This window comes from the organism of the source record quoted next, unplaced genomic scaffold (genome assembly GCF_019419815.1).
Source record: "Pyrus x bretschneideri cultivar Hongxiangsu unplaced genomic scaffold, Pyrus_bretschneideri_v1 Contig49, whole genome shotgun sequence".
Taxonomy (NCBI): domain Eukaryota; kingdom Viridiplantae; phylum Streptophyta; class Magnoliopsida; order Rosales; family Rosaceae; genus Pyrus; species Pyrus x bretschneideri.
The window spans coordinates 707,928-730,739 of NW_025999786.1; the positions used below are offsets into that span (position 1 = coordinate 707,928).

Genomic DNA, 22,812 nt, shown 5'->3' on the forward strand with positions numbered 1-22,812 from the left:
GTCAGTATAGAAACCTGGTTTAGTGGTCTCAATAAAGCACTATTGTCTGGTGGTCTTAGTAGAGCACTCTGGTCTAGTAGTCTCACTAGAGCACCCTTGTCTGGTGGTCTCAGTAGAGCACCTTTGTCCGGTAAAAAAATATGCCATTAGAGAACTAATCACTTGAAATAAGTGGTCAATCACATGCCAAAGGGTCTCTCCCATCCAACAGTGATCTAGTCTCCAGTCAAAGAGTTTTCCCTCACAAGGATATTATGGAAAGAGTGGGACCAGGTCATTCTAGAGAACCACATTAACAGGTGTCATGTTTAGATAGGTCAATTTCAAAAAGATGATGAGCTCATCCTCAAGAGAGAGAGAGAACACAAGTATTTTATGAAATCAACATCATTTCTACTTCAATTCTAGACATCCTTAATAAACAACTCTAATGAAAATCGGGATTCCAATTCTCCTTATTTCCTCATCATTTCAATTCTACCTGTTGTGATTACGGATTAGCAGAAGAGTAAGAGATCCATTGTCAACTTTCCAAGGGGCGTGCTGGTGTTCCATGACCCGACCCATATCACATCTACGAAGTCATCGTAGTCTAATTACACTGTGGACGAAGCGGTAGTCAAAAGTCACAAGTGTCGCAGTTCGTTGGTAAAATTAACCGAGTCCAAGTGCGCTCAAAACCCTCATCAACGTGTGACGTGTCACTCTCACTGCGTATTCAGATAAAACGCCACCCAGATTTATCCGATCAAACTTTTACCTCGATCCCAAAATACCCCTACTGCAGCTCCCATTCTCCCACCCCAACTACCAACCAGTCCCCGTCATTTGAGTCAAAACCCAAGTCCTATTTCGTCCACCCAAAAAACCCCCACCCTTCTTCATCTCTGTCCAAACTCCAACCCAGAACCACCAAAAGACAAAGAAGGGGAGTGAGACAGAGTGAGGAGACTGAGAAATGGATTTCAATTTCAACTCCAACAGAGCGGAGGCGGAGCGGTGGCTGAGCACCGCCGTGAAGCTACTGTCGGCACATGACTTGCAAGGGACCAAGACCTTCGCGATCCGAGCCCGAGAGACTGATCCCAGGCTTGAGGCTACCGACCAGATAATTGCCGTCGCTGACACCCTCCTCGCCGCCGAATCCCAGATCAACAGCCAAAACCAGCAGCCCGACTGGTACGCTATTCTCCAACTCGCCCAGTACACTCAGAACCTCGAAATCGTCGCGACTCAGTACCGCCGACTCGCTCTCCTGCTGAACCCGCATCGGAATCGCTTCCCTTACGCCGATCACGCCTTCCGGCTGGTCTCCGAGGCCTGGAACGTCCTCTCTAACCCCAACAAGAAGGCCATCTACGACCACGAGTTGAGCATGTTCAACCGGTTCGACTCGCCTCCATCCGGGTCGACTCAGCTGTTCGAGAGGCAATTCTTGCAAATGCATCATGTTCAGCAACAGCCGCCGCAGCCGCCGCCCCCGCTGCCACTTCTATTTCATCCCCAACCGTCGCAGCTACTACAATTCCAGCCTCAACCGCCACCACCGCCACAACCACAACCAGAAGTGCAGAGACCACAACCGCAATGGCATTTTCAACAAAAGCGACAGCCACCACCACCACCAGAACACCAACATCAGCAGCAGCAGCAGCAGCAGCAGAATCAGCAGTATCACCACGAACCTCCTCAGCAGCACCGGCAACAATATCAGGAACTTCCACACCTTCTGCTGCAGCAGCAGCAGCAGCAAGAAGTGAGAAAAAACCCTAAAAGTAAGGACGGAAGACCGTCGATGGAGGAGGAAAGGCCGATTCCGATTCCCATCAATGTGACCGAGCCAGCACCTCCGCCCTCTGAATCAACTCCTCCGCCTTCCAAGTCCACTCATGCGCCCTCCGAATCAACTGGCCCCGTTGAGTCAACTCCCCCTTCCGAGTCAGCTCCCCCTTCTGAGTTGACTCGGCCTCAAACAGTGCCCAAATCGGGGAGCTTCTGGACTTCATGTCCTTACTGTTATAACCTCTTCGAGTATCCAAGCCTTTACGAGGATTGCATGCTTCGGTGTCAGAATTGTAAGAGGGCATTCAATGCAATGGCGATAGCGTCACCGCCTCTGGTGGGGAAGGGCGGTGATGTGAACTTTTGCTGTTGGGGGTATTTCCCATTGGGGTTATTGGAGAATGGTAAAGATACAGGCGGCTCATCTGGAGAGTGGACACCATTTTCGACAATGTTTGCCTGCCCAATACAAGGGAAGAAGAATACCGGACGAGCCAAGATTGCTAATTCGGGGCCGAGGGTCTATTACGATGACGAAGAGGCGTTGCTTGATGTTTCGGATCCAAGTGAGGACTCTGATGATGATGAGTGGCAGAGGGTCAGGAGGAAGAAGAAGGCTGTAAAGGCAAGAGCTAAAGCTTCCGTTGCTAAGACTCCGGTGAGAGCTTCGGATAGAATAAGGAAGGGAAGTCAAAATGCCGGTGGGCAGGGTAAGGTTGTCACTGGTGGGGGTGGGGGTGTGGGTGGTGGTTCTGTGTCGAAGGCAGAGTCAAGTAAGAAGTCAACTTCTGGTGCAAGAAAAAGAAGTGCTGCTGCATTGGGGAAGTTGGATTTGAATGTGGAGTTTAGTAATAATGAGGTGGAAGAGCCTGCAGCTCAGACAATGAGTGAAGGGAATGGGACAGCAAATGGGGAGGAGGATAATATTGAAGGAATCGGGTTTTTTGAAGGTCTTGACGAGTTTTTGAGTAGTCTGCCCATACTTAATGTTGTGGGAGATGACAAGGTTAAGGCTAATTAGGGAAGTAAGGGTAAGACTTTTGCTTTTTGTCATTGCTGCTTTAGCTGTTGTAATTGCTTTATGGATGCACGTTGTATTGAATGATGTAGAGCTTCTATGCCTTTTGTTTCATGGCTCTCACTGTTTGAATCTGTTATATAATCTGCAGCAATGTGAACTTAATTCAGGTTTTAGTTTTAGAAAATGTTAGTGTGATTTATGTAGATATTCTTATGGTGGAAAGATTAATCTTCAAAGGTATGGTGATAATCTGATTTTTCCGCTGTGCTGAAATTATGAAATCTTGGTATTCTATAACATAGACCTTTTTTCACACACCACCACCCCCCCCGGGCCGTTGATCAGGGTTGAAGCTTGTTTCTCTGTTATCTTATTGCTGATCCTATGACTAGGATTTTGTTAGGAAACCATTAACATTTTTTATGTTGGTGTGCTATAAGCAATTTCCCCTTCTTTTGGGATTAGAAAGGGAATGGAACATGTGATCGTCCCTTGCGTCATTCACAGGGAACCAAAACCTGTTTTTCCCAAATTGTTTGGGAATGACTATAAATAGTATAAAACGTAGCAGTTGTGAATGTAAGAAAGCAACACAAGTGGCAAGAACTGATGAAAAGGGGATGCTATTTTGAGTTGGGCAATGAACTGATGAAAAAGAAGATAATTTTTGTATATGGTGGAGAATTGTCAGGTTGATGGGTTTAATATCTCAGACCATGATGGAGGTTGCCGTGTTTTTGGGGTCATTCAAGAGGTCATGTTTATTGAGGTATCTGGCTAAACTGTTGGAGAAGAATAGTTGCAAAACATACAACATGGTAAAGCTAATTTGGCTCAAGAAGTTGATGCCTTTGTTGCTCTTCCTGGAGCATATGGAACATCTGTTGGAAATCATAGCACTGGCCCAACTTGGGCTCATAAAAAGCCAGTTGGTGCCAAGTTTAGATGGGTACTAAAATTGCATTCTTTCACTAATGACAATGGTATTATTGTCATTGAAGAAGGATTTATGAAGCCAGGTGCTCTGCATAGTAGTAGTCTCTGCTCCAACTGGCCAAAAAGCTTCTGGTGAAGATGGAGCAATACACTTCTCATGAAAGATGGCAAATGGAGCAACATGGTAATCACCAGGCCTTGAAAACATAAGTTGAAACTGTATTGATGGTAGGTCTTTCATTTCTAAATTGATTCCTGATTGATTCATCACTGTTTGAGTTATGTGGAAGAATCTATTTATACAAGGCATTATATCATTTGCTTCCATGTACCCTCTTGTTCTTTAAGTTTGGTGCAATATGCTGATCTGTACTTGCTAGAGGACTCAAAAGATTGCATAAGGGTACTGTTGGGTTTGGTAGAGGAAAGGAGGCTAGGGTTTTGTGGGCCTTATAGGCTGTCTTGTGGATTATTTGGATGTAGAGGAAGTTGGAGGATTTTTGACATTTATAAGGAGGTAGTGGGTGGAGGTGCTTTGGAAGAGCAAGAGATTCCTATCTTCGGTTTCAACAGAATCTAGGGCTCTTTACGACCCACCATTATCTTAGATTGGAAGGCAACCTTAGGTTAATTTCTTAGTGTCCTTGGTGATGCTTTTTGTAGTCTCTTATATAGCAGATGGTTTTTTCCTTTTGCACTGTGGACCCTTGTTTACAGCTATTGTACTTTTTTAATGATCATTAGTTTTGCTAATTAACAGTGAATTCATAGATGATGAAACAAAAGTGTAGGGGATCAGGGAGGATTCATCCTTTTATTTTTTCGTTTATGATCATCTCTTTGTTATTCATTTTTTTTTTCCTTAATTATTGTTTAGTTTTGTTTATGAGTTTCTGATTATACAGATTGGGTGGTTTAACTTGTCATTTGCAATGCAATAAGGGTAATGCACATATTACATAGCATAAGTTAAAGTTGGTTGTGAATGCTGGATTGGTTTAATATGAAGCAAATGCCTAGCGAACAAATCCAGATTCAAAGTACCATATGTATTGCGGTCTTGATGTGCTGTGGTGGTTCTCGTGAATCGCTTATTAGAGAGTATAGGATTTACTGTATTTTTCCAAGACTAGAATTGATAACGATTCAAAATTTGTTCGTGCCCCTCTGCTCTGAGGGAGGATATGTAATTACCTGTTTTAAGTGGTTTTTTGTTTCGTTATTTATGACTCAGACAACAAAGCTGGGTACCTGCCTTTTGATGTTTGAAAGAAATATTCTTGGGTGTTTAGCAGCACCTTGAATCTGGATTCTTTTCGTGTCTTTTATTATTGTAACCGTGGAAAATTGATTTACTCTTTGGCAGCATGGTCCTCTCTTTGTTTGATAAGTGATAGCAATTATTTCCTATTGTGCAACAATCTGTGGAACATGTTAGCTTGAGAATTGTTTCTTCTTTTTCGTCACTGTGACGTTCGAAGTTGTGGTTTAATTTTCTTTTTTGCTTTTCTTCTCTGCATTGGTTCTTGTTCTGTACAAAAGGAGTATGTCATGAAGTATGGTAAGCTCGGAAACAATCCTGTTAATGGTGTTATCTTCTCCGGCAATGTTTGACATGTTTTGGAATTGGTTTTTGTCTTTTCATGTCCAGTGGTTGGCATCTGATTAAATGATCTTTTTCGTTGTCCAGTTGATCATTCAGTCGTTTAATGGATGTGGAGGGAGTATTAAGAGAAGCGCTAGGATCCTCAATGCACGGGTTCTAGTGCGCTAAATGTGTTCTAGTGCAAATTTTTGTCACTCCTGCAGGTGCAGGTGGGCAAAGATATGTCGAAATGTGATATTCTCGTGTAACTATAATTCTACATGTTACATGCCGCAAAGTCGGTGGACTCGCGGTGACGGACTCAGTTCACCGGTGCCGGACTCAGAGCAGTATCGTCTACGTTTTTTAGTACACCGCGGCTTGAAAGCCTAGGGAGTAGGAAATAGGAACGGTGGTTCTTGTTATGCCTTGGGGATTGCAGGAGTTTAAACCAACTTAGCCAAGTGGAGAATGATGAAGGGCCCTATTTGTAGAGTTTCTTGGAGATGTTCTTACACAAGGCATCTTGCCAAATCCTGGAACATCGAAGGGAAGATAACCATGGAAAAGGGAGCCGTTATTGATACTTCAAACTAGTAATCATGAATTTGCGAAGAGAGGGAAAAAAAAAAAATTAACGAACGGTAAGTGCATGATGACATTTCAGGAGGCATAACTGTGGAGTTAAAAAGATTCTAACCCAATACAAAGTGCCAAAAAATGCACTAGATAATAGAGTACCAAAGTACCAATTGAGGTGTTAATTCGCCCGGGGTAAGGGATATAGGTGGTGACAACCGACAAGGGTAACGGTGGAGGGAATGGTGATAAAAAGTAGGGATTCATTGAATAATACATTGTTTCTTTGTTAATTAAAATGCCAACTGACACAATTTGATTGGACAACAATTTAAAAAAAAAAAAAAAAGGGAAGTTGGTTACGTGGGAAAATGGAGAGAGTCTTTCTTCTTCTTTGGAATCAAGGTCCAGGACACAACAGAGCTATGGTGGTATACTTCGTGTTCCATTTCATCTAAAATTAGATATTTTTTCTTGGTTCAAAAATTCTGTTGCACAACATCCACAATCATGATAGTCTTCTCTCTTTCATCACTTGCTCAGAAAGTTGGGTAACCCTCAGAGGTTATCACAAACGCTTTCTCGAATTTTTAGGCGGTCCGGGATCACTGGGCCCATGAATTGATCTACCCTTGCATATTTCTACACACTTTGTGTGGGTGTGAACCTTTTTTATTTTTCTTTTTAAAATAGGAATGAAAGAGGAAGAGAGAGAACATGGAAGTGGACAAAGAATTTCTTACTTTTTGAAATTTACTTTACTATTTATAATTAAATTATTTTTCATCATCTTTTGATTGGCGAAAATATTTTATAATAGACACTTGCATATGCCCCACATTCTGTGTGTAAATAAATTTGTTTTAAAATGAGAAGGAGATGCCATTTTGTATTACGATCAATTGATATTTCTCTTCACTTATAAGTGAGAGGGTTCGATTGTCGTCAAAGGTGAATTTGAACTATATTATTGTTAGCTTATTGTGAGGCTTAATCCACTCTCCTACCCCTTTAGTAGAGAAAAAAGAGGAACATGAATTGGATTGAGCAGTTTTTTTTTTTTAATTTTTTTGGTGAAGAGATAGAGCAGGTTTCATTTTTAAATCAGAGGATGGTTAGGATTTTTTAATTTTTTTAAATTTTTGTCAAACGATAGATTAGATATTAGATTAGGAAGCTGATTGAGTTCAAACTCACGCCGTGGTGCAAGGATAACACTTGTCTCCACAATTGTGGTAGACCACTTGCATGTTAGGATTATCTTTGGGTGTGACTTAAAAGAACTGTAAAATTTAGTTTGTGTGAATACTTTACTGCCCATAATTTTATTATAAAAGATTAAATTATCTTTTGACCTATTTTAATTGATAAAAAGAATTTTATTTTATTTTTTTGAAGGAAAATAAAAAAAAATGAATTTTATTAATAGTCAGTTTAAATTCGAGATAAAATATTTGCAGACACCTGTCTTATATTAAAAAAGGGAAAAAATAAAAGAAAATTAAACTGTCCAGCATCTCAATTCCGAAAGACAGTTAAGAGTTGAGGGTGTGTGCAGAGCATAAGCATATAGCTGTACTTTAAACTTGGGTTTCTCCGTCTTCTTTGGAGGTGGACAAATGTTACTTGATCCGACCAACCAACTCACCCACACCTTTCCCTTCCCCACAATCTTTTAAACGCTCTCTTCTCTCAAAACCGAAACCCCATTTCCCATTTCAGCTCTCTCTCTCTCTCTCTCTCTCTCTCTCTCTTCCATGGCTGATCTTGCGCCAATCTCTGTTTTAAATGACTCAATTTCCAATTCCTCCTCCTCGGACACACGACAAGTAAACTTCTCTCTCTCTATCTCTCTCTCTCTCTCTCTCTCTCTCTACCATTTCCTTAAGTTCTCTTGTTTCTTGATTGTGTTTTTTTTTGTCAATTTTCTGCAGATCTTTGGTTCTAATCCGAAATCAGGAAAAGTTCAGCCGACCCAATTGAGATTGTTGACTACTTCCGAGTAAGTTTCTGAAGGTGTCACCTTTCTGCTCATATTATTATTCTGTTTGCTGCATATATGTCTCACGTTTCTTAGTTTTCTTTTGTATTTTATTTTTTTTAATGTTCTGCTTTGTATTCTCTTTCTAATTATGCCCATTTGAGCACCAAAATTTTCTTAATTTGATTGATTTCTGAAAGGAAATGTTAATCACGAAATAGGATTTAGTTTGAGTATTCTATATTTGTGTCAATATTACCTTTAAGGCACAAACGACGTTGAAATTCTTACGGTTCCCATGAAATTGTTGACTTTTGAAATTTATGTGAGAAAAAGAAATCCAGAATCCGGGCTAATTATATTGGTTCTAATGAGGGAGATTTGAATTTTGGTTGGACGTTATTAACCATTGTTTTGGTTTAATCAGTTGTTCATACCCCGGCTGCAAATTCATGGACTGCTCCTTTGTTAGTGAGATCAATTTGATGGGTTTACTTAGATCTTTGCGTGCCATCACAATGATTCTAATTTTCTTTGTTTGATGGTTTGTATATAGGAGATGTTTACAATATAAGATTACGACTACATGCAACCATCGGATTGGTCCTAAGAGATAAGAATGTCTCTATTGTTTTTTAAATCGCCATCCGAGTAACCTGTTGAACTCAAAATCCCAAAGATAATTGGTTGGTGCTGAAATGCTTTCCTTTTGGCATATTTGCAGCAATTGTCCAGGTTTGACTGTAAAGGCTTCAAGAGAGTCCTTAGGGATCACTGAACAACATAAAAACAAAAACAATAAACTGGAGAGAGTAGCTGAAACTGATGATCGGAGCGAATTGTTTGAGGATATGAAACAACGGTTTCTCGACTTCAAAAAGCATAAATACATGTAAGTGGCCAAGGGCTCAGGCGTGAAGGTTGTTTAGTTTAAATTAATTCTATTTCCTAATTTGGCTTTCATTATGAATAGGGGAAACTTGGAACATTATCAAAATCTTGCAAAGGGTCAAGCGCCAAAGGTTGTATAGTATACGTGTAGTTTCCCTTTCATTTCCCTTTTCAAATTTAGTTATCAACACTCGATGTTCATAAGTATTCTTAATACTCGGACATGTCATTCATTTGCTGTTTGCCTCAATATGGTGTTGAGTGTCATGGAGAAGAATATGCATGTGTACTGATGTTTCTGGAACAGTTCATGGTCATCTCTTGTGCAGATTCTAGGGTATGCCCCTCGACCATTCTGGGATTTCAACCGGGAGAAGCATTTATAGTGCGCAACATTGCGAATTTGGTGCCCCCCCTTGAGGTATACATTACAAATCACAGTTGAATTATTTTTCTGCATTTCTGATTGTGGAAGGTTACAAAAAAGTGAACACTCTCGAATCAAATCAAATATTGTTATTCACTACCTTTGTTTTGTTATTTTTTTTTTCTGTTTTTGCAGAGTGGACCCTCAGAAACAAATGCTGCATTGGAATTTTCTGTGAATTTTCTGAAAGTAAGTATTCTGGGAATGAAGTCTAAAAGAAAATCCCATTTGTTTCCTTGCTAGTCTAATTTGTTACAATCAAATCCCTATTTAAGTAATGACTTTAAAGCTATTGGTTACGCATCCTTGCATATAGAGTGACAATTGGGAGGTACCAACAGTTGGTATTGTGAAAAGTTGAATCTCCCAGATTGAGTGCGATTTTTAATAGAAAATGGAAGCAAGAAAAGCTTGACGAAAGTAAATCCTTAACCATAGTTATATTGTAGATTGAAAACATATTGGTCGTTGGTCACAGCTGCTGTGGAGGCATTCGTGCTCTTATGGGCATGGATGATGAAGTTGATAAAAGGTTCAGTAAATTTCTTCTTCTGTACTTATCACGTTGTTGCAAGTGGTCTTTGTGTGCGGTTGCCTTTTATTTGTTTGTCCAAGAACAGTCAAGCTATAGTTTTTACTTTTCCAAAATTCTTTTATGCAGTAGCTTTATCCAAAATTGGGTTGTTGTTGGGAAGGATGCAAGGTCGTGGACAAAAGCTGCTGCCTCCAAACTCAGTTTTGACCAGCAGTGCCAACATTGTGAGAAGGTAACATTTTTCTTTACTTATTATTTCCTTTTTTTTTTTTTTTTAAGTAACGTAATTCTATCCCAAGGAAGTTCTTGGTCTATGCAATTATTCCCGTTTGTATTTTTCTTCATTTCATTGGACCAGGCTAAATGAAAGTCGATTTCGTATATGTTGAAACTTGTATCAGCATTCTGTTTTATTGGTATATTGAATCTCCTGATCCATTTATTTTGGTCATTGTTGACCTCGTATCTATCCGGGAATTTAACCAAATTCTTTTGAGGTCCATGATTGGATTCTCCTATTGTGGCATACATTTGGGTTGCAACTAATGTAGGCTGTGTTATATTATAAAAGGATGCTCCAGATTCATAAAAAATGTTTCCCATATTGAATGATATCCTTGTGCAGGAATCAATCAACCGTTCATTGTTGAACCTGCTCACGTACCCATGGATAGAAGAAAAAGTGAAGAAAGGTGTTCTTGCTGTTCATGGTGGTTATTATGACTTTGTTGAATGTACATTTGAGAAATGGACGCTCGATTATAAGGAAGACAACTTGAAGGAGAAACATGGCAGAATTTCAGTTAAAAATCATTTGTTTTGGTGTTGATTTCATCTGTGGCCTTGTATGATCTAATTCATCGAATAAATTATTTAAAAAATATGTTGTTTGTATGGTGATTAAATTAAGACAATTCGAAAAATAATGTAAAATGATTTGGTTTGTATTAAAATATAATAAATAAAATAATGTTTATAATTTGTTGTGTTTTCGTCTGACAGAGTTGATGCTTTTGTTTTCAAGTTGATGCTCTCTTTTCTTTTCTTTTGGGACAAGAAACTGTCAAACTCTTTTGATCAGTAGTTTTATTAGAAGTTACCCCGAGAAACTCTGAATGAGGGGTGTTAGCCTTTTATCATCCTGGTGTCGAGCTATTTTATAATTAACAGGAAGTTAAGAACACCAAGAAGAATCATTTCAAGTTGATCTAGGTCGCCAAGTCAATTTAACACTTGCTGTTCTTCAGTGCAGACTCCAGCTTTTCTCGGATTCTGAAGCTCAGGTAACTCTTGCACTTAAAAATTCTTCACCGTTTCTATTTTTCTTCATTCCATTTCTACAAGCTATGTTCAAAGTAATTACTGTTTCCGTTTCTTGATGCAAGGGGAGAGAGATAGAGAGAGAGAGAGAGATTAAATTGAATCAAGGTTTTGGTTTGTAGATTGAGGAAAGCAAGAGAGAAAGAGAAAAACTTGTGCAAGCTCTAATGTCTAAGGCTTTCATATGATATGAGAATAATGAAATTATGAGTAGAGAGTCATTAGAGTTGGTTTAATAGTTGAGGATATGGTTTCCAATTATGACCGTTGCAAAACTTGGAAGCCAAGTAGCTCTCCATTGCCATACTATTTCACGTAATCTCTGTTCATAAACTTCATATATGAAGCCCACTTGGCATCTTCAAGTCATTTTACCCGCGCACACACAACGGAAAAAAAAAAATAGAAAAAGTTAGGGACAGGCTCTTGTGGTTATAGTTGAGAAAAAGGGCACAAGAAAGGGACCTTTGTTTTCGATTCAGCAGACCTTTCGAGAATATTTACTTTCTAGTAAGTTTGTGCCCACATATTCGTTTTCTGTTTGCTTCTGATGTGTTGTCTTAAGTAATCTGTTTTGGAATTTAATTTCGATGGCACATAATTCATGGTATGGTATGCTTTCAGTTTGCTTTAGGTACTGTTTGACCTGCATTTTCATTCATAGCATCAGCATGCTAAAACGTGTAATAAGAGTGCCTTGAACTTGGTTTTGGTGACTCTTAGAGATCGAGATAGCAGAGGTGACACCTTTGATTAAACGGTACGGTAATCCTGTACATTCCATTTAAAAATTTAAATGAAATATTGAGTTGAGTTCTTCCATATCAATTTACAAAATGAGGGAGAAAAAGAATATCGCAGGTTACCGTTAGACAAAAAGTTACACTCATACACAGAAATACGAATAAATTAAGAATAAAAATCCTAACAGAACTCACAAGCAGTAACAATAAACTCTATTTTGTATACTAGTAATACTCAGATGTAGCAGTATGTGATCGAGAGAAACAAAGAACAAGACATGACGATTGCAACGATACATATGTATGCATAAAACCTGTGATACATACAAAGTGAAACAAATTAGTTAAGAACTTAAAACCAATTTTTGGATTCAAGGAAGGGTGGTTTTGTGAGTCGGGGTTTGTGAAGGGAGTGTGTCCTTGGGGAGGGTTGGGATGGAGGAAAATGTGGGCTCAGGTAGCTCGGCTGGGAGATGGAGAAGAGATGGCATTTTGGGAAACTTTGGCAATTCCGGCTTTGGCAGAGTTGGGAAATTGGGTACTGCTGGCAGCTCAGGCTTTGGTAAATTAGGGAAACTGGGAAGTGGTGGCAATTTGGGCTTTTGAAGTGGAGGTTCCTTGGGCAAGGCTGGGATATGGGGTATTTTAGCCAACTTGAGCCCTTCTGGCTTTGGAAAAGTGGGGACACGGGGTATTGGTGGCAGCTCAAGCTTTGGCAAGTGGGGTAGCTCAGGCTTTGGGAAATGTGGCAGATCAGGCTTTGGCAACTGCGGCTGCTCAGGCTTGCAAATGTGGCAGCTCAGGCTTAGGAAGTGGTGGCAGTTCAGGCTTCGGCAATGTTGGAAAACTCCAAATTGGCGGCAACTCAGGCTTTGGAAGTTCAGGCACTTGAGGCAAGGAAGTCTCCAGCAGAAAACGAGTGCCTGCAACTATCGTTTCTAAAAGGTTTGGTGACTTTGGTCAAGAAGGTATTGGCATTGTTAGTTTATCAACTTGTTCTGAACTGCATATAACATATGTATATAGACACACATACAAGCTTTACTTATTTGGTAGCCAGACAGGGAAGAGGGAACTATATAACAATCTACTTGGTGGTTCTTGTGTCCAAAGGATCTTGTTTGCAGGCGAAAATTATATCAACTAGTTGAAATCACACCAAGAAGGTGGAAGGAAACTATTATCTATTTGTTTTTTCCTTATATAGCTGACAGCACGCTTGTCCGTTGGAAATGTCTAATGTTTCAATGCAGTCTTTTGTGCTTTCAATTCGAACAATGTCAATATTCTTGCATTTCCTGAATTACGTTGACACCGTGCTTCCTCAAGTCAACGTGACGGTAATTTACTAGTATTTGAACTCAGTCAGAAGTTGAACTGCATTCTTCATATCGTTACATAACTTCCACAGGTATATCTGAACAAGTTGACAACTATATCTCTATAGATGGTAATAAGCTTAAGGTTCGTTTATGTAATCTCCGGGTTTAGTGAAGAGACAAAAAATGGGTTCACTTTGGTTGGTTGTTGGCTGCAACAACATGATTAACTCCTAAATACCAAGGGCTAGTGCTAGTAGAAATATCTAACCTCCCTAATCATGTTGTCCTGTTTTCCTTGCTTGCTTAGCATCGCTAATGTAATGCCCTAGATGCTGAAGCTAGGAAATTTATCTAGGGCACTGAGACTACTACTCGACCGGATTGTTGCTTGGAAGCATTAATGGCACCAGACCTTTCTATTTCATTGTCTCTTTGATCAGGATGCTCGGAGAATGGTCCAGTTTAAAATCTCAAAGGAACCTCTCCCATTCAACTACTCATTTTGCTTTATGCAAGCTTATTCTTTTGTGTTGGCAAATTTAGGAAGGGTAATTGTCATTTGAACCCCCTAACACTCTAGTTAGAATCTTAAAAAAGGCTTATTCTTTCCAATGCCTCATGAAACTCGAACTTAATCTCACTTTCTCCTCCTATAACAAAAATATCGCCATTTTTCACCATGGAACTTAATATTCACTCTACTTTAGTCAAAATCCGTCTATTCCATCAAATTTTCAGATGGGTATTTTGGTCAAATTTTAATGGACATGTGAAACGAATACATACATATGTTTTGGTTGAAAAATGTGACTATGAGATAGAGACTTGGGGCAAAAGAAGAAGAGGAAGATATAAGAAGATTTAAACATAAACTTTAAGAAAATACATGAAGTGCTTGGAGCTAATGAAGGATTTAGTACAAACCTAATACATTGATGTTCTAGGATTTATACAGCCGACCCCACTTGGTGAAATAAAACTTTTTTGTTATTGTTGTTGGTCAATTACGTATTAAATCGTAAAGGTCTTTTTCTGCGTTGTGCATTAATATTGGGTAGTACTTGTAGTAGTAGTACATGGTGACACAATGGCAGCAACTGGATGCAGAGTCATCATTACTCCTCTACCAGCAAATACAAGTGTAAATTCTCGAGTCAATTATTTATACTATATATGAACGTCGTCAAAATTGTTGTGTAAGTGCTCAGTTGGTTCTAGCCATGTGTGAGTGATGTATTGGTCGAAGCTATGTGTCAATGATGTGTTGAGTCGTAGCTATGCGTAAGTGATGTGCAGGGCTTAACTATGTCTTAGCCTTGTGTTGGCCGCAGCTAGGTTAGTGTTGTATTAGGTGCAATTAGGTGTCTATGTTTGGGTGTTGTGTTGCACATCTACGTGTGATACGTATAAGTATTGTCTTTATTGGTGTACTTAATATAATTGTGTTTGGGTCTGAAATCTTAGATTTGGATCGAGATGGAGTTAGCCTAGGAAGAAGCCCACAAGTTTCGGTACGATGGTGAAATATTCGGCCCAATAGTAAGGTGTTGATGACTCGATCGTGTCCCAGAGTTCCCAATTCAGAGATTAGGAATGGATTATGATTTGGCCAAGTCCTGGTTAAAGTGGGTTTCTGTGAAGATCAGGGCGGGTTTTGATAAGATTTGGATTGAATTGTTTAGGTATAAAAATTAAAGAAAACTAATGAAAGGGACTTCAATACTTTGAATTTTAGCCAAAAATCATGTAATAACTTTATTTAATGGCTAGTACAAAATCCAATATCAAGCCAGCCCAATAAGACTAGCCCAAAAAATATAATATATCGAGCTTCCGATTTTACCCTTGACGTTAAGTCTTGTCCGTTGGTCCGTTTCGCTTTAGATGGAGAGAGAGAAGGTTTATAGATTCAGATCTTTTCGTTAATTTCATCACAATTCCAACACACGTATCGACAACCCCAACAACTTTGGAAAATGCAATCGAAATCCCGATGCATGTGAACAGTAGATGCAGATCTCGCTTCGGAAATAAGCGAAGGATGGGGAGGTTGGGGGCTTTTCGTCCGTCTTCTCAAATCTCCAGAAAATCGCCGAAGAGATCTCTCGCAATGTAAGTGTTTCCAGCGTTTGATAAATGTATTTGAATATGCAACTTGATTTGGTGTATTTTGGAAATTAGAGTTCATAATTTTGGGAAATGTTGATTAGTGGATATAATTTTTGGTGGTGTTTGATAATTGCAGAGTTAATTAACTGTTTTAGATTGCGAATCTCAAAGTAGGTTTAGAGTTTGGTGCCGTAATCTGATTACATGTATATGTTTATGTTTGCTTGTGGCAGTTTAATTATAAACTATGCAGAGATTTATGTTTTCAGTCCAAATGGAAGAGTGTAGGTTTGCTGCATTTTGTGGTTTAGTTTGTGAAGTGACGGTTTTTGGGCGTAGGCAGCTGTGGTTGCTTAAACGGTAGTGAAAAGCCTTGTTGACATGCAGGCTGTTGAGGATTCAGAAGAATCTTCTAAGGACGAGGAACGGGATATTGAAAAGGAAAAGCCAAGACGGCACCAAGAGCCAAAATGAGCATGAAAAGCCAAGAAATGCTGCTCTTGATAAATTAGAGAAAGCTAGAATTCATATTGCAGGTATGTATATTTTCATTTCTCAGCATTTGTGATTAATGATTATTCACTTGATTTATTTGCACATATGAAGATTTTTATCTTTCAATATACTTTTGGTTTTCCTGAACTTGCAGGTTGTTGCTGAGTGAAGGTAAAAAATTTTGAGTTATCAGTCATACTATTTTGTTGTAAGAAAAGTTGTTTGGTGCGGATTTGTAGCTCTTCTAAAATTGAATCATAATTATTTATATGTCACTTTGCACTCTGCAATCATTTCCTATAGTAGGATGGTGAGGGAGAAGGGATGGGGACCCAACCGATTACAAAATATGCTCACTTTGCACTATGTTCAGTTTAAGAAGTAGTCAGTGTGTAATTTAAAAAATAGTGATAGTACCCGTGTTTAGTTCTAGAAACAGTCAGTGTTTAGTTTACGAAATAATGATAGTACAAGTATTCAGTTTAAGAAATAATCAGTGCTCACTTTAAAAAATAGTGATATTGTCACGTTTAGGCCTAAAAATAGTTAGTGGTCAGTTTACGAAATAATGATAGTACCAGTGTTCAATTTAAGAAATAGTCAATGTTCCATTCTAGAAATAGTCTGTGTTCAATTTAAGAAATAGTGATAGTACCAGTGTTCAATTTATGAAACAGTGATAGTACCAGTGTTCAGTTTAAGAAATAATCAATGCTCACTTAAAGAAATAGTAATAGTATCGTGTTTAGTTCAAGAAATAGTTAGTGGTCAGTTTACGAAATAGTAATATTACCACTGTTCAGTTTAAAAAATAATCAGTGCTCACTTTAAGAAATAATGATAGTATCGTGTTTAGTTCTAGAAATAGTTAGTGGTCAGTTTACGAAATAGTGATAGTACTAGTATTCAGTTTAAGAAATAGTCAATGTTCAATTTTAAAAATAGTCTGTGTTCAGTTTAAGAAATAATGATAGTTCCAGTGTTCAGTTTACAAAATAGTGATAGTATTAGTGTCCAGTTTAAGAAATAGTCAGTACCCACTTTAAGAAATAGTGACAGTTAGTGTTCATTTTCATTAAAATTTAGGCTGTTTATTTTTTTCTTTTATAGAAAATAAAAAACTATATTAAAAAGAAAAATCCCTAGGGCAATCCGTACGAGTACAATCAAATGGAAAGACCGGGCGAGCAGCAAGCGGAATAGAAATTAGAGGACTAAATGATGGAGCTACTTCATGTGCTGATGACATCTGCAAACAAGTTCTACCGTTAACATTTAATCCATCTCTTTTTCCACACATATTTTGGATCGATGCATTCTGACTGGAATTGAACAAGCCATTTCTCATCCCTTCCCCATTTTCGTTCCATATACATATATTTTTCAAAGTTGCTAGAGGCTTTGGTTGTATCCAAAACGAAATGCAGCCTTTTTCTCACACGCACTTTGATTAAAAAATTAGCACAATGAAAACGCAAATCACCATCGTATCTAAAAATCAAGAAGTCCCCGCATTCCACATAATGGTCTCTCACAAATGCGTATTGGTCTCTCGCAAATGTCGACCACCCATGATGCAAGAACAAACCAACATTCTATTGAATCAATTCAACACTCCACGCACTGCCTTCCATGTGTCTCATGAATCCTTCTGGGATTTTCAGTCTTTCGAAGCTCAAATCAACAGAATAATCCCATATGCAGTTCATAAAGAAATCCATATCTAATCGCAAATATAAATATAAACCACAACCCAGTCCATCAATTCATCCGAAAATGAACAAACAAAAAAAACCATAAAATTTTCAAAAACTTTTAGGGAACTACCATCTAAAAAATAGAATGACACGGGATTTAATTAAATAAATAATAAAGTCTGTAGCAAAGAGACAAAGATCTGATCGAACCTGGAACAAGCAGGCGAGATCCACTGTGAGATTCAGGGGATTGTTTCTCTATCCAAATCAGGGCAAATCGAGCGAGGTGGGAGACCGTGACCGCGAGTGAGGTGTTTAGAGCTGGGTGGGATTTAATCAAGTAACTGAAATATTTGGTCCTTCTTGTTCGCTTGAAATATTGTACAACTTTTTTAACGGGATCGGCTGACGGAATGAGGTTTATGTTAGGGGCAAGGGCTGGAAAGAAAAATATTCCGTTTTGGGCTTTTAATTCAGCCCATGTAGTTTTAATGTTTGTAGGACCTTATATAAATTAGTTATGTCCTTTATGATTAAATATAAAGTACTTTTGGTTAAATAATAATACAGGACGGTTTTTGGTTAAATTAAACTTCACTCAAGCCTTTTTCATTAAAGCTCCCTAAAAAGTATGACTGGATAAAATTGAATTAACTACAGAAAGGGATTAGGTTTAGAGACCTAGTTCAGGTTAAAGAGGGCAAGACTAGATGATGATAGAGTTTCAACAGAAAAAGGACTTGTCAGGATAATTTCAAGTGCATTCAGATATTGCTGAGGAATTTAGAATTCTACAACTTGGTAGACTTGCACATCAAGTAAATTATCCCTATAAATACAAGAGGGTTTGCAACGTAGAGAAGACCTTCAACTCCACACACCGATCGACGCTCTACATGAATCCTCTCTCTTTTTGAGAAAAATTATACTGATTGTTCTACTAACTTTTAGTACCAACACAGTTTGGTTAGATAGATTTGGGTTGACAGTCGACAATTGCTTGATTAGATGAAGTTTTCTAGAGGCAACTAGCAAAGGCGGCATGGTCGTTAGGCATCGACAGGGTCGTTGAATAAGTTCGGTTCAAGAATATTGACTGCTTGGTTAAGCGGCAAATATATCAAGTTCAACTGGTTAGCTAACTTGAGTCTCTGCAGGTGAAGAGTCTTTGGTTCTCTCACTAAAAGAGGCCACTTTGTTAGCCTTCTTGGCAAAGTGGCGTGTTTTATGATTGGATACTCTCAAGTCACATTCAAAGTTCAGCATACTGATGGCCGAACACTCTCAAGGCACTCGTTTTCTTTGAGTATCTTTCTCCCTATAGTTGATACGAGTTCCGCGAACTTATATTCTTACCAATATAGTTGAGGCTGCCAAACCTAATGCACAAGATCCAGAAGTTCGTAGTGAGTTGCATAATCTTGTCTTTAGGTTATAGAACCCAAGGCCTAGAGTGTTCCATCCTCGGCCAAAGTCGTTGGGTTCAGGAGTCAAAAGTGCATTTCACCGCATTCATCATATTCAAGACACTTGCCCAATTGAATTCAGTAGTGAGTTGGCACGCCCGCATTAGCAATCAACTACCGAAGAATGTAGTTAGCTCCTTAGTTGCTCAACATGCGCACTACGTAGGTTGTGTAATTGAGCCAACAAATTGTGAAAATGATGCTTCTATTATTGGTAAAATTGAGATCAAATTGCCTATCACATATGCTTCATTGTTATAGTCACTCTTGTGAGTTTTGTAACTCATCAAGTTTTTTTCACCAATCTAGTATGCAGGGGCGGATCTATTCATGGATTTTGTTGGTTTCGAGACCACCCGCAAGTCCGAAGAAGCACTTGTGAACACCTCTGAGGATCATCAATTGGTTCGGGTAGTTGGTGGAAGTAAGAAGACCACCATGGCTATGTAGATGTTATGCAACATAAATTTTGAACTAAAAAGAAAGATCTAATTTCAGACAAAGTGGAACATAGAGAAGATTGCTCATTTCCCACATGACCGACTCCTCATTATTTATTTATTTATTTATTTAATTGTTGTCCAATTAGGTTGTGCTACTGCCACCTAACATTTTAATTAATAAAGAGACGGTCTATTACTCAATCAACAATCACATTTTATATCATAGCCGCTAGGCCCCAATTGGCCGCTCGACTAGCGCCTAGTGTACCTTAATTAGGATCACAATACTAGAATGGTGAATCTGTCACTGCTGGTACAAACACATTTCCACAATGTAAATGTCAATGCAGTTGTCAGAGTATAGAGTTTACCTTTATTTAACTATTGTGAGACATAGTTCACCTATGAACTTTGTAAATTATGTTACCAGTGTCCTTTGTCACGGTCGATTAGGAGTATCTTGAAATTGGAGTGTGACATTAACGGTGAGGAATTGAAGCTAAGCACACAATATCGGTCATAATAAATTAGTATCAAATGGGTCAACCATAATAAGTAGATATCAAACTCGTCATAAATAAGAGTCGAATCTAAGACATTCACTTATAAGTTAAGAGTAATAATGTACTAAGTGGCAAAAGAATCAACAAGTTTAGAATTCAATATGCAAAGTGGCAAAAGAATCAACAAGTAATAATATACTAAGTATTACAGTCTAGTGATATTCCTGTTTACTTTTTAGTGAGATGTCTTAAGTTTGATTCTTGCCAAAGACAAATTAGAATTACATTATTGCTAGCCCATTGTCAGGCTAAGTCCACTTCTTTTCTCTTAGTGTAGATAATATCGATTGTGAGGCTAAGTCTATTCCCTTTCTTTTAGTGTAGATAATATCGTTTGTTAAAAAAAAAAAAAATAATGTATAAAAGAATTCAATATATAAACAAAAGCCTTGACTCCTCGATCGTCAAATAGATGATAACCTAATAGCTAGGTATATTTTTAATATATATAACCAACCGCAACCGAAGCCAACAACTTAAGAGACCGACTCTATTTCACTGACGAGTGGACAAGAAGGTGAACTAATTAACAACTCACATATGGGTTATCATCATGTCAAATTTTTCCTAACCATTTTTTAGCAAATCAACAACACCGCAACCGTATATGCGTGTATATTTATACACACACACACACACACACACACACACACACACATGCACAAACTCATCATCAATATTAACTCAATCGATCATATATACTCAATTACTCATTTGAATTACTTCCGAACCTTTTCGATCGATAAGTTTGAATCAATGGACACTTACAATCACTGCTTCTTATCTGCTGTCTTGTTCATTGTCCTGTTTTCTTCAAGCATCCATATCTCCGTAGCGGCTCGCAATCTTCTCCAGACGACGACTGCACCGTCTTTGCCTAAACCTGCTTCAACACTACCACCTTTCCCTCCCCTGCCAACATTCCCACAACCCACATTGCCAAACATACCAAAAAACCTACCATCTCTACCTATGCCCACCGGCGGTGGCTCCACACAGACACAGCTGCCTCCACTTCCCAATTTCCCTACTACGTCATTCCCAACTATCCCTAAGGTTACACTGCCTCCGCTGCCAAACTTTCCCTCAGTACTCCCAACCAATATCCCTACTACAATTCCCTCTTTCCCATTTTTCTCTCCACCACCTGCAACTGGCAAACCGTAAATCATGCATATATGTTGGCACATGCAGACGCCGCAACTACGCTAGCTGACTAGCTACTGTTGGATTGGATCTTCATTTTCTCTTTCTATTAATATGCTTTTGTTTATGTACTGTATTGGATACGTATTTCTTTGATTATAATATGTACTGTATGCTTTGAGGCGCGTTACATATGTGCATTGCAGTTTTATTTGGTGTGTTGTTATACGTGCTAATGCTATAGAACTGTTGTTACATGTACATGTTTCAGTTAACTTCAGTTATGCTTTTATATTTATAATGTGAAATCGAACCTATAACTTAATTTGTTTTCTTCATATACTTCGCCATGTGCTAAAATTGAAAGTGGAAGTAACCTATATCGTATTCCTATGGACCCTATCTAAGCGGAAGTAACACTACCCAAAAAAAAAAAAAAAAAAAAAAAGGAAAAGAAGGACTTAGGAGACTAATAGATAGTTGGCCTAAAATAATACAACTCACACTAACACTTCTTCTCACGTTGGTGCATAGGTATTTGTAAAGTGAGCTGTAGAACGCTTTACTCGAAATTGCCTTCATTAGGATATCAACCAAGGTCTTCTGATTTCACAAATGGGAATCGAACTATCTGATCTTTCCGCTTCTCTTAAATGAAATATATGTCCCCCTCAACATACTTAGTACGATCATGCTGATCTAGATTATGAGTAATGTTATCTGCAACTTTATTATCGCAATTAGGAGTGGACACGAACCGGTCCAGGTACAAATCTAGACGAACCAGACTGGATCCGTTTGGAAATGAAATGGGGTAGGGTGGGGTGGGGTGTTATATTTTAAAAAACTGAACCGAACCTGACCTGGTAGTTTAAAATGGGATTGTTCCTACGGGTCCAATTGTCTTTATTTATTTATTTATTATTATTATTATTATTATTATTATTATTATTATTTCGCAGTTTTTTTTTTTTTTTTTTTTTTCATTTTTGTCTTTCATGAATTTCTTGTCAATTCATTTTTTTTTCATTTAAAAAAAATTATATATATATATATATATGATCTGTATAGACTGATATAAAAGTTCAACGACAGCAATGCAGAAGGCTACAGAAAGATGCCTAAATGCATGAACAAGACTTCAAAGGATCAACCAAGGCAACAAGAAACTATCATATTTAAGCGATAAAAATCATCGGATCCAAATGTTTTGTGATCAACCTCTAACCATTTTTGCCCTTTGCAATTTAATTACAACTTTATTCACCAATCCAAGGTGTGTTCTGAGAAGGATGAATTTTAAAAGAAATGCTCTATTAAGACTTAATAAATTAAAACCCTGAAAACCCAATTAAATGATTAAAACCAAGAAAACTTTCAACCCAATAAAGCAAATTAGCAGGCTTACTGTCACATCTCGGCCCGGGGTGGATCACTTCCCGGGCCCACTCCACCACCGTAGCACGATATTGTCCGCTTTGGGCTTACCATTCCCTCACGGTTTTGTTTTTGGGAACTCACGAGCAACTTCCCAGTGGGTCACCCATCATGGGATTGCTCTAGCCCTTTGCTCGCTTAACTTCGGAGTTCCTACGGAACCCGAAGCCAATGAGCTCCCAAAAGGCCTCGTGCTAGGTAGGATGGGAATATACATTTAAGGATCAGTCCCCTGGGCGATGTGGGATGTCACACTTACGCCCTCTAGAGATTGTAGAGACTAAATTTAGTAAATTACCTTAATTTGGGGAGGAGAGGAGACGATGATGGCCGA

The 22,812-nt window shown here is 38.5% G+C and overlaps 3 protein-coding genes and 2 long non-coding RNA genes across 7 annotated transcripts; 3 read left to right on the top strand and 2 right to left on the bottom strand.

Moving 5' to 3' along the window:
- The first annotated feature begins 635 nt into the window (after window positions 1-635).
- On the top strand, window positions 636-2,965 carry LOC103956100. The gene has a single exon (XM_048568638.1). The coding sequence runs from the start codon at window positions 959-961 to the stop codon at window positions 2,801-2,803; it is 1,845 nt and encodes a 614-aa protein (XP_048424595.1). The 5' UTR covers window positions 636-958; the 3' UTR covers window positions 2,804-2,965.
- Window positions 2,966-7,430: 4,465 nt separating this feature from the next.
- LOC103956098 (beta carbonic anhydrase 5, chloroplastic) lies at window positions 7,431-10,716 on the top strand. Of its 3 annotated transcripts, XM_048568640.1 has the most exons (10): window positions 7,431-7,732; window positions 7,838-7,905; window positions 8,441-8,495; window positions 8,607-8,776; window positions 8,858-8,906; window positions 9,083-9,196; window positions 9,338-9,391; window positions 9,652-9,734; window positions 9,864-9,969; window positions 10,363-10,716. In XM_048568640.1, the coding sequence occupies exons 1-10, from the start codon at window positions 7,661-7,663 to the stop codon at window positions 10,564-10,566; spliced, it is 975 nt and encodes a 324-aa protein (XP_048424597.1). In that variant the 5' UTR covers window positions 7,431-7,660; the 3' UTR covers window positions 10,567-10,716. The 3 variants fall into 3 exon arrangements, with proteins under 3 accessions (XP_048424597.1, XP_009366307.2, XP_048424596.1); XM_009368032.3 differs by lacking the exon at window positions 8,441-8,495 and having other exon boundaries at window positions 7,434-7,732; window positions 8,609-8,776; XM_048568639.1 differs by lacking the exon at window positions 7,431-7,732 and adding an exon at window positions 8,312-8,351 and having other exon boundaries at window positions 7,889-7,905; window positions 8,441-8,776.
- Window positions 10,717-14,357: 3,641 nt separating this feature from the next.
- LOC125470141 lies at window positions 14,358-16,856 on the top strand. The gene is made up of 3 exons (XR_007252384.1): window positions 14,358-15,234; window positions 15,571-15,767; window positions 15,881-16,856. It is a non-coding gene; the product is annotated as an uncharacterized LOC125470141 (long non-coding RNA).
- A 193-nt stretch (window positions 16,857-17,049) lies between these two features.
- LOC125470140 lies at window positions 17,050-19,188 on the bottom strand. The gene is made up of 2 exons (XR_007252383.1): window positions 17,634-19,188; window positions 17,050-17,449 (listed from the first exon to the last, which is right to left on the bottom strand). It is a non-coding gene; the product is annotated as an uncharacterized LOC125470140 (long non-coding RNA).
- A 1,477-nt stretch (window positions 19,189-20,665) lies between these two features.
- LOC108867865 lies at window positions 20,666-21,067 on the bottom strand. Its single transcript, XM_018649624.2, has one exon. The coding sequence runs from the start codon at window positions 21,065-21,067 to the stop codon at window positions 20,666-20,668; it is 402 nt and encodes a 133-aa protein (XP_018505140.1).
- Window positions 21,068-22,812: the final 1,745 nt, after the last annotated feature.